General features: G+C 34.6%; 2 protein-coding genes across 8 annotated transcripts; both read left to right on the top strand.

The window, feature by feature from the left end:
- Window positions 1–402: 402 nt before the first annotated feature.
- On the top strand, window positions 403–8,410 carry LOC108326175 (uncharacterized). 7 transcript variants are annotated; one of them, XM_017559507.2, is made up of 7 exons: window positions 403–943; window positions 1,033–1,223; window positions 1,849–1,956; window positions 2,058–4,321; window positions 5,753–5,840; window positions 5,932–5,977; window positions 6,209–6,384. In XM_017559507.2, exons 1-7 carry the CDS (start codon window positions 850–852, stop codon window positions 6,235–6,237), a joined length of 2,820 nt encoding a protein of 939 aa, XP_017414996.1. In that variant the 5' UTR covers window positions 403–849; the 3' UTR covers window positions 6,238–6,384. The 7 variants fall into 7 exon arrangements, 3 of the variants coding, with proteins under 3 accessions (XP_017414996.1, XP_017414995.1, XP_017414993.1); XR_008247617.1 differs by lacking the exon at window positions 5,932–5,977 and adding an exon at window positions 7,999–8,410 and having other exon boundaries at window positions 405–943; window positions 1,048–1,223; window positions 6,209–6,472; XR_001831923.2 differs by lacking the exon at window positions 5,932–5,977 and adding an exon at window positions 7,954–8,410 and having other exon boundaries at window positions 406–943; window positions 6,209–6,472.
- A 760-nt stretch (window positions 8,411–9,170) lies between these two features.
- On the top strand, window positions 9,171–10,776 carry LOC108325558 (dehydration-responsive element-binding protein 2F). Its single transcript, XM_017558647.2, has one exon. It carries the CDS (start codon window positions 9,511–9,513, stop codon window positions 10,372–10,374), a length of 864 nt encoding a protein of 287 aa, XP_017414136.1. The 5' UTR covers window positions 9,171–9,510; the 3' UTR covers window positions 10,375–10,776.
- Window positions 10,777–11,184: the final 408 nt, after the last annotated feature.

Here is an 11,184-nt window from a genome sequence, read left to right on the forward strand (position 1 = left end):
AGTTCAGAAAGCCCTAATTTGAAAAAAACAAAAGCCTTAATCTATTATTTTAACATAAATGACCAATTAAATTTTAATTTAAATATTAATTTCATATAATAAAATCATTAACATCATCGTATTTATTGTGCACATTAACATCTTTTGATGTGTCAACACTTAAAGAAAGGGTTTAATTGTTATGATTTAACAAAATTTAGGATTCATTTGAAATTCCACAACAGATATTCCAAACATCCGAGGGTTTAAATTTTTTTTTTCAAAAAGTTGTTATAAATATTTATACTAAATTTGCTTCATATATAATTTTATTCTATGCGAGGAATTTAAGAATTCGAGCTTTTGATTTTTTTTAACTATTCATACACTAGAAAATTTTACTATTCCAAAAAAATTAAATATTAAATGTGAATTTGATTTTTTTTTTTTTCTGAATCAAGAGGAATTTAAGCATTCGTGTTTTTTTTCTCTTAAAAAATATGAGCCGTTCAATTCATCCAATGGACAACATTTTGGCTGGAGAGGGTAGGGACTAAATTACGGTGGAGAGAATCCCAATTAAAATCACAGAGATTTGAAAAACAATAATAAACTAAAGAGTGTTAAGAAATCTTTCGCAGAAGTGCCTCCCATCTTCCTCTTCGAACAACTTCACCGTTTCTGAAACCAAAACGCGATTCCAGTTCAAATCAAAATCGCACTTTTCAGTTCCTCTTCGCAACTCTCATGACGCATTCGCGTTTGGCGCAGGAATGAACGCTTTCGCATTCTCGAATACCCTCGAACAGTGTTGGTAACCACAATTCAAAGCCATATAGGGTTTCGGTGCACTTGAAAACACCGTTGTCCATGGATGGTGGCGATGACCCTTCAGCATTGTCATGGCTCTGGGTCATTGAAGCCCTAGCAGCCCGTAAAGAAATCTCGAATCCCACTTTGCTGAGTAAAAAGAGCCATACTCGCTTATTTTCCTTTTAATTTCATTTGTTATGAATAATTTCATGATTACTGTAGCTGTTGTTGATGATGTAGGTTTGATTGATGCAGCACCTGTGGGGAAGGATAAATTTGGTGAAAATGTAAAAGAAATGGTTTCTTTGAGGTGCTTGGAGAAACTGTCCACTATTATGTTTGACGGTGTAGCTTCTTCATCATCGGATTCCAGAGCTGGATTTGATTTTTCGCGGAGTTGTCAAGATGTCCTCCAGGAAATATTGGATGAGGTAAAACAATTTCAAATTTTAAGTATGTTTGATATCACGGTAGGAAGCGTTAGATTTGAGTTTGCCTTGGTTTGATTTTAATATAGACAAGGATGTTTGGTTATTGTTGGGTAAAATTGATTTTGCATTTAAATCATCGTTGGGCTAGAACTAAATTATGTTAAGGTGGAAAGTTTGGGCTTAGGTTTTACTTGAAACTTGCTTTTGGGATAAAATATACAAGCATAAATTACATAGCTTTAAAGTCAAGTTTAACCCAAATCAATTTTATAATTGTTCACCCAAATACACACTAAATCACCTTTGATATGTGAATGACATAGTTTACTTACTCCTTTTAATGTTGGAGGCTATTTGAACTAATTTGAATAGTCATACTGTGTTTATGTTTGTTTTGAAAAACGTTTCCTGTTTTCATTTGCTGTGTTTATATAAACAATTACACTGGTGGCAGTTCGTTTTCACTTTATTTCCTGTTTAAAGATTTATACTGGAAATAATGAAAACATGATTGTTGTTGTTTCCAGACTCTAGTATTTTTCTTTTTAATATTTGAAGATGGATCTTTATGAATATGCTAATTGAGATAAATCTCCCTCTTTTATTTGTGTAACGTATGAAGCAGATCCCATTATCAAATCTGAAAATGAATGGAGCGCAGCTTTTGAAATCAGATCTTTACCCGTTTATAAATCACAAAAGAGCTGTCACTTCTACATGCCACTTAGAGCAGGTAATGAAAGTGTCCTTTTTGTTTGAGAACTCTCCTGTATGAGATTTGTATGTTTTCATACCAGTTTTGTATGATCTGTTTCTTTTCCTGATGCTGAATAGCTGAGACAAACAATCTTGGAAGGTACTCATCCTCATACTGATTACTTGAAAGAAAGGAGTGGATTATTTCCTCAGAATAACAGTTATTCGGTGATTGTAAATGATGTCAATCGTGACGATCATTCTGCTAAGGAAGCTGGGAACTCCGCCAATACAGAAAACGTGCTAGGAAAAGATAACTCAGTGTCCTTGACTTTAGAGAATGGGAATAAATCTTCAAGAGAACACTTGCTTGATAATAATTCTTCTCCCTCTAAGAGGAGTAGGGTTTACTCAGTTGATGATTATCTTACAAAACACTTTCATGGAAAGCAAGTCTGTGTGAAGGAATGTGGTGATTTCTTAAGAACTTCAAAGAGGGTTAAACTTTCTGCATCTACAAGTTTTGAGCCTAGGAAAGAGAAGCCAGATTCTGAACAAGGAGATCATCATGTAGAAAATAATAACAAGGAAACTGTGGGTGGTGGGTTCTCAGAGGATATTCCCTATAGATGCATTGTTTCAAAATTGTGCCAACCCAGCAGCCATATTGAAGTCCCCCCTGATGAATCAAATATTCCTTTTAATGATGCTTTGATGCTTCAACATACATTTGGTGGTGAAAATTCTCAACAACAGCTGGTTAAGTCAATTCCACATGAAGCACTTGCAGATGGAATCCAACATGGGATTTCAGGAGGTAAACCCAAGTCTAAACATGAAAAAGATTTACAACTTGAAGATCCAAATGACTCACCGCATCAAATTGCTGGTGTTAAAGCACTTGATCATACTGGGAATGGTTGTAGGGTAGAGGAATCAGGTGATATTGGGTATCAAAGTGAAACAAATAGCCTTAAAATGAAGAAGCAGACAGTACAAAATCTTTGTTTAAAGTGTAATGAAGGTGACCAATTACCAATTAGTGATGTAAATGTCGTCCAACCAGTGGTTACTGAATGTTGTCTTGGTATGGAAACTACCATGCCAACAAATGATGCTAATGCAGAAAAAAATCATCAAACAATTAATCTACACCAACCCAAACAGACAGAACCAGATATCGCAGCGTTAAATCTCTCCCAAGAGTCGGTTGCTTGTGATGAAACTATAGTTGGTGTGGTTAATGGTTGTGGAGCAGAGGTGGTTACTGAATGTTGTCTTGGTATGGCAACTACCATGCCAACAAATGATGCTAATGCAGAAAAAAATCAGCAAACAATTAATCTACACCAACCCAAACAGACAGAACCAGATATTGAAGCGTTAAATCTCTCCCAAGAGCCAGTTGCTTGTGATGAAACTATAGTTGGTGTGGTTAATGGTTGTGGAGCAGAGTTATCAAGTGATAGTGATGAGTATCACAACGAAAAAAAATGTCTTGAAGCAAAAAAGCATGAATTCCTGCACTCCCACTGCACTGTTGATCAAGATTTCTCAGCAATGAATGAACCAAATGTAAAAAATCTTTGCATGAAGTGTAATCAAGGTGGCCAATTATTGGCTTGTAAAACAACTACTTGCCCAATGATGGTGCATGAAAACTGTCTAGGGGCCTCTGCACAATGCATTACAAAGGGCGACTTTTTTTGCCCATTTTGCACATATTCTCGCACTATTTCAGAATATATTGAAGCTAAGAAAGAAGCTTCCTTAGCAAGGAAGGAATTAGCCATCTTTATTAGTAAAGGTAAAATGAGTCGAGCTGCCGAGAGTCTTCTTTATGAATTTCGTACACAAGAACATGTTTTTTCAAGAAAGAGTAGTGAGTATGAACATATTCATGTCAAAAACAAAAGAGATGAACAGTTAACAAGGTGTGGAGACAATAGAGAAGATCATGTTGATGAGCATGCAAATGAAGCCAATAATCTTCAGTTTGGAAGAAGTCAGCAACAAGCCCATATATCGTGTACCTATTCGTCATTCAGAGAAAAGGAAAATATAAGCAATGGATCAGTTGAATTTTTAAGAGAAGAGAAAATAGGTCAAATGCCAAATGCAAAGAACATAACTGGTGTAAGAGGTGAAGAAAATAAATTGCCAACTGACCATGTAGATGGACTTGTTGGTGACACATGTACTGTTGAAAAAGAAGCCCTTGTTAATAAAAGCAATGCTGGATATGAAAGTCCACAAGAAACGGCAAAACATCTAGATACTGATGGAGCAACAGAGTCAGTTTCTGAACATAATACTGGAAAAGAGGAAATGTCTGAAAATGAATGTGAAAAGCATAGTATTTCTAGATACTCCATGAGATACCGTAAACATAAAATGCAATGGTAAGTTCCTAAACTTTCCCTACCATATGTGATTATTATTATCTGAGTAGTTTGGTGGGTAATGAGTTCTACCATATTTGGTTAAGTGCCATGTTTTAAATACTTTTGTCAACAATATTTTTGTTAGGATGTATTTTTTTTTGTGTTTCTTATGCCATGAATATTTCATGTGATGTTGTCTCGATGGATCAAAAGATGCCAATGTATTTTTTCAAAACCAATGGTTTAACTCAACATCTACAATCTTTTTGGGCTGTCTTCAGTTAGATCAGCTCTTCTTAACTAGTGCTGTCATTGTTCTTTTTTACATGTGTCTAAACTATCTTAGACTCAACATAATTTTACCATCTTTTCCTCTGTAGTTATCACTTTATTAGAGTTGTTTTACTCTCTGTTTTTCTTTTGTTCTTTCTACGGCAGTTGTCCTGTAGAACTTTATATTTGACTGATGTAATCTCTATCTAATGAGTTGAGTGCTTATGCTCTAACTGATCTAGTGTAAAAAATATTCTTGTATCTCTGATTCAGTTGAGTAGAAATATTTCTCAACTATTCTCTAATTCTATTACACTTCAACTTTCTCTCTAATATCCATTCTCAATCATATCTTTTCTTGTATGAACACTCGTCCAACTTATTACTTGGATCATATGCTCTTGTTGGCCCTTGTTGCAACACATTCAGTACTAAAAATATAGTCCTAGAAATTTGGGGTTTGAACTTAACTCAACCCTTCAAAACAATGTGTAAGATGAGGTTTGTACCTTATATACTTTATTTTAGCCATATCACTAGTGAATGAGAATAAATTACATTCCCCCTCAATCTCACAAAACAGACCTATAAGATAAGATTTACGTCTCGGTTATATACTTCATTTTAATCATATCTCTATTCTATCTCAACCTCATAAAATTAATTTATAAGATAAAGTTTTATATATCAGTTATATACTTCATTTTAATCATATCACTATTCAATGTGGAACTAAACCACCATCCATGAGTTGCAGTAAATGCTGTTTTCCAACATAAAACGCCACTGGCTTTGTGGCTGCAGCAAAGTTTTCCTTTAAGCGTAGGAGACACCTTTGTGACAAATAACATCTGATGCATTTTCCTTCAAAGTTGAACTATTCCTCAATTTCTAACAATCTAGAACTGTTCCCATGACAAAATGGGAATTATCGTCCCCCTTTCTCCAGTGGAAATGATTGTGGGAATCCTAATTTATAAAATATCTCTGAGAATAAGTCTTTTACTGGCAATTTTTCATATCTTATTCTAAATTTGCGAATGTGTCATCCCACCTTAAGATTTTGGGGATGTAGAAATAGTTCATTAACCAAATGCTGCCTTATAGTAATAATTACGTTTGAAGGACTTTTACTATTGTAGTTATTCTAATTGAATTGGTTATTTTGACTGACAGCAAACCTGAGGCAAGCCCATCATTTCTCGATAATCAATTAAGACGAAAATATATTCCATGGACAGCTGAAGAGGAAGAGATGATAAGGGTATCTTTTTTCTTTCTTCCATCACTTCTTCCATGTAGTATGACTTCACATCTTATAAGTATCTAATTACATTATGTTTCTGTCTAAATAGCATTCCTCGAGCATGTATTTCTTTTGCTTCCACAACAATTCTTTGAGTAAGAACAATCTTATACTATGATAGAAAGTTAAAGGATGTGGACCTCCTATGTGTTTCTTTCACCTTGATTTTTGAGGTTTAATGTATCTCAAGGATATATATATATATATATATATATATATATATATATATATATATATATATATATATATATATATATATATATATATACACACACACACGTGTGTGTGTGTGTGTTTTGTAATAATTGTTTGTTTTCTCTTTGAAGGAAGGAGTACAGACGTTTGGTTTCAATGACCCAAAGAAATGGAAAAACATTTTGGCATTTGGTTCTCATGTGTTTGAGAAAGTTGGTAAGCGCCGTACACCACAAGACCTGAAGGATAAATGGAAGAACATGTGCAAAGCTTCCCCAAAATCAAAATGAAAGGCTTCATCTCAAGTTATACATGAAAGAGTGGTCATCTGTCTGCCGTTGTTCCTCATTCTCATGTGACTGGCAGTAGTCGAAAATTAGTATTCTCTATACAAGGTCCCAGGTCTACCCAAACTACTTAAAATTTTATCTTATTAATTCTGGAATGCGCCTATGCGTCATGCACTCCCTTACTGATTTCGTGAATTGTCTGTACCATGTTCTTTCACTTCAGGAGATAATTTACTCTTTTTAAAAAAGAGAAAATGTTGCATTGATTCCTCTTGTAACATATTAATTGATAAAAAGGACAGGACCCATATCTACACTATCTGTACCAAAATATATGGTTCAAACGAGGGTTTTGTCTCATAATATCTTGACCTCAAAACACAAGAATTATGGTTTATGGATCTTTATTTATACCTTCAAAATTCAGAAGTTAGTTGAAATTGTAGCTTGCTTCTTTGCTAGTCCATAATGTTCTATGAATGGAAACAAAATATAAAGAGGGAGGTTGTATTTGCATCAATATGTTGGTATGGAATATGTATTCATTTTCGGGTTTTTGAATGTGCTCAGTATCCTAGGATCATTTTGGTTTACCATATTACTCTGGTTGAATCAAGTGTATGACATGTAGTTTATGTATGTATGTTGTTTGCTTATCTAATCCATTTCATTTTGTTCTTCCCTCAAGAAACTCGGTAGATGATCTTTATGTTAAGAGATAGACTTTAAATCTAATTCAACTCCACAAAATCGGCTTATAAGGTGAGGTTTGCACCCACTTAAATGCTCTAAAATGGTCTTATCTCTAGTCAATGTGGAACTTTTAATATACCTTCTCATGCCAAGGTATATACATCTCGAGTGTGAGACTAGACATTAATGAGTGGTCCAATAGCAGCTCAATAGTGGCCCGATAGCGAGTGGAACAATATGTCCAACAAACAACAAATAACATTAGGATAGGCTTTAACCATAACTTTGATACCATGTTAAGAGGTGTATTTTAAGCCTAACTCAATCTCACAAAATCGGCTTATAAGATGAGGTTTGCACCCACTTATATACTCTAAATTGACCTTAGAACTAGTAAATGTGGGACTTCCAACATTTTATATTGTCACATCTAGTCTCCTATTACATTTATAGCATCGCCTTTACCCTTATAAGTAAGTTGCACAATCTTTTGCCAAGAGAAGAGAATCATTGAAGTGGTGCCTTAAATTCCATTTAACAACAAGGTTGATCTGCCCAGATCATTTGATTGCCAATAACAATGTTGATTCAGCTCTACCATTTTAAATCAATTGTCGGTGTAGATGTTCACATAAATCAGTCGCTTGTATCATAAGGTTCTAGTGAAAATATGAAATCTTGATGGTATATCTCAATATTGTTTTACTCAGGTGTTTCATGTGAATTATCTTTTCACTTAAAAGTTTGATTTCATTTTTTTCCTCCTCAAATAATCTATCTCCAATTTGTCATGTAATCGTATGTTTAGTTGTGTCATACGGCTGCCTTCAGCATCCATTTTACATTACCATTGCTTCATTGTAATGTTTTAATTCGTTTTCGTTGGTTTTAAGCGGTAGGAATTTTTAAGACTTCAACGATGTGAATGTAATTCACAGATGACATATCTGGGTAAATAGAGGAAAAGCATGGGATAAAGGTGAAGTAGGTCTCGAGAATCAGGCTGTGTATAGCAGGAAAACATGTGAAATGTGGCTCGTGATATTGGAAAATGTTGAGGTGGATCTTTCTGATAATCCTTCCGTTGAGGTCAAATTCGGCTAACTTATAGAATCCAAAGACGAGTGTCAGAGTTCATTCAAAGCACTCACAGTTACTAGGAAAAACTCTCTCCATGTATACTGTAGTCATTGCCTCCCCATTTAATAACCATATTTTCTTCCATTTTCCTCATTGGATCAATTATAGCTCTTCATTTGCAAAGCCTTATCTTGTAATAATTATAGTTTTTGGACATCAGAAACTGATAAACTTGTGAGTATTTGCATAATTCAAGATGGTTTTCTTGCCTGGTGTTTGTGTAATTTTATTTTTAGAGACGAAGTACTGTTAAAACTCCTTTGACCTGTCAATTCAATTTCAAAATCATAGGTTGCCCAGTTTTAAACAGTTGATAATCGATCCTACCAAGAACTACGGATGAAAACCAAGTTCCTAAATGGGATATTTGGATTTGCTATTTATTGAAAATGACTAGTCATTCGAGTGTTAACCGGTTCATGACGGATACTGAGATATCTGCACTTGCAAGCATTTATTTTTTAGAAATATTTAAATATCTTTGTACATAAATTATATTATCCTGACTTATTTTTGAAACATATTCAAAGTTTATTTATCTCTGTATAAATCTTATCATTTTTTGCATAGATATATATTGCGGATACACTCATTTTTTTAGTTAAATTACGATTCTGTAAAAATAAAATCGAACATACAAATTAAAAAAATTGAACTAAAATTGTGGATTTTCAAAAAGATGAGGATTATAATGACGAAAACAAAAGACCAAATAACATTTATTCTAAGATGTCATTTTTCTTTTTTTTGAAAAATATTTGGTATATATGTCACAACAATCCTTTATCCGTGACTTGGAAAAACAACTAGGTGAATCAATTAAAAAGCCTTTGACCTTAATTCCAAGAGCACAAGTTATTTAAAAGTTTATTCTTTCCTCAACTTTTCAGTTAGACAAGTTATCTTTTGTTTAGACAGCGAGAGTATTGTATGAAAGAGAAAAGACAACAAAAGTATGATTATCCACCACATGTTAAGAACATGCAACACTTAGTCACAGTAACCAACACGTGTAATTTACAAAGTTGACAACAACAACAAGAAAAGAATTCATTCAACCCAGAAAATTCCATGTAAGAAGAAGAAAATGAAAAGTAAAAAAATAGTGAAGACTTGAAGCAATATCTGTGTCTTCAGAAAGCACAACGGTCACATGGCCACTTCTCCAAACGTGACAACATTTAACACCAAACTTCACTCTTGCTCCTACATATCCCGCTCCATTCCTCCCTCATCATGCATCAATTCCAAGTGCATCATCATCATCATCACCACCACCTTTCCTTCCTCAATTCCCATCACTATCACCCATGGAGGGTTGCAAAAACTCCCCTCTAAAGCCATGGAAGAAAGGCCCAACAAGGGGCAAAGGTGGCCCCCAAAATGCCTCCTGTGAGTATAGAGGTGTCAGACAAAGAACATGGGGCAAATGGGTCGCTGAGATAAGAGAGCCTAAGAAGAGATCAAGACTCTGGCTTGGCTCCTTTGCCACAGCAGAAGAAGCTGCTTTCGCCTATGATCAAGCTGCAAGGAGACTCTATGGTCCTGATGCTTACCTCAACCTCCCCCACATGCAACCAAACCTCATCAACTCCACCACCAAATCTCAAAATTTCAAGTGGTTCCCTTCCAACAACTTCATCTCCATGTTCCCCTCACGTGGACTTCTCAACCTCAATGCTCAACCAAGTCTCCATCTCATCCACCAGAGGCTGCAACAGCTCAAGCACAATGGGGTGTCTGCACCAACTCAACCACCACATTCAAAGGTGGTAGAACTTGACAACTTGGTCAACCAAAACCATCCAGAGATTCTCCCTCCACTGCCCCAAGATTCTCAAGCTTCACCACAAAAACAAACAGCTGATTTTGAGGAGAAACCCGAGATAGACCTGCTTGAGTTTCTTCAACAGATGGGAATACTAAAAGATGAAAGAGAGGCAGAGAAAACTGACAGCTCAGGAAGTTCAGCAGTGTCAGAAGCTGCATCACGAGATGAGAGTGAACAACCAGGAGTGTTTTCTGACATGAGTAGTGTTAACTGGGAGGAACTGATTGAGATGCATGACCATGAAGTTGTGTGTAACTATCTTGCATCAGAAGAAATTCTTCAGTTTGAAGCATATGACACAAACGAGGACCTTACTTTCTCCACTTCCATTTGGAACTACTAAATTACTGAAGAAAATGCACCTACTTTACCTACCTTTCCTAAGGTTGAAACTAGTTACACATAGGTTTTGAGTGGATCAAGTGTTCAACCAATGATATGACTATGATCAGAAAGTGTTGGACTTTGCTTGTGTCTTTTACGATAAAATTTATTTCTGTTGTCAGCTAGCAATGTTTAGAGGGAAAATAGTTTATCATAGAAAAAAGTGGGTGAGTGAAAAAGGAGCTTAGTTTAGTCTTCAACAAAAAACACTTTATCAGGATTTTGGTTAAAAGGTGTAGCTTGCTTTTGTGTTTCCTTCATCTTATGCTTTGTCTCTCTTAACTCGAAAGATCACAATCAAGCGTGTTTTTGATTTAGGGGATCTAATTTTAGATATGAATAAAAGAATTGTTAAAGGATATATTCACTTGCATGTTTTTAATTGTTGTCCATAATCTCAGTTAGTAACATCGTAATAATGTAAAACAGCCCTAAGCACCATTATATTCACTTGTGTGTCTTATGAAAAGTTTCAATCTTATATCCTAACCTGAAAGTGTAATGTTAGAAGATTGTGTGATTTAGTAATACATGACTGTAAAATATAATAATGTATATTATGGTGTATAAATGTAACAACAATTATTGTTCTTTATTTTCCTTTGTTGTGAAGATAGACACCCTTATGTTTTTATATATTTTTTTTAGCTCTTTTGTAGATAAAAAAAAAGTTGTTAATGTATATGACAAACTATGTGTAATATGTTGAAGAAAACTAATTATAATGAAAAAAAAATATCATTATTGATCTTAAGTTGTCATAAAAAAA

This window comes from Vigna angularis, chromosome 3 (genome assembly GCF_016808095.1).
Source record: "Vigna angularis cultivar LongXiaoDou No.4 chromosome 3, ASM1680809v1, whole genome shotgun sequence".
In the NCBI taxonomy this organism is placed as follows: domain Eukaryota; kingdom Viridiplantae; phylum Streptophyta; class Magnoliopsida; order Fabales; family Fabaceae; genus Vigna; species Vigna angularis.

Excerpts from the sequence above, each read along its gene's own strand:
- LOC108325558 (XM_017558647.2), top strand. The coding sequence starts at position 9,511 with ATGGAGGGTTGCAAAAACTCCCCTCTAAAGCCATGGAAGAAAGGCCCA.
- LOC108326175 (XM_017559504.2), top strand. The coding sequence starts at position 850 with ATGGATGGTGGCGATGACCCTTCAGCATTGTCATGGCTCTGGGTCATT. Across the intron at positions 944-1,032 it reads CTCGAATCCCACTTTGCTGA|GTTTGATTGATGCAGCACCT; the intron begins GTAAAAAGAGCC and ends TTGATGATGTAG. Across the intron at positions 1,957-2,057 it reads CTACATGCCACTTAGAGCAG|CTGAGACAAACAATCTTGGA; the intron begins GTAATGAAAGTG and ends GATGCTGAATAG.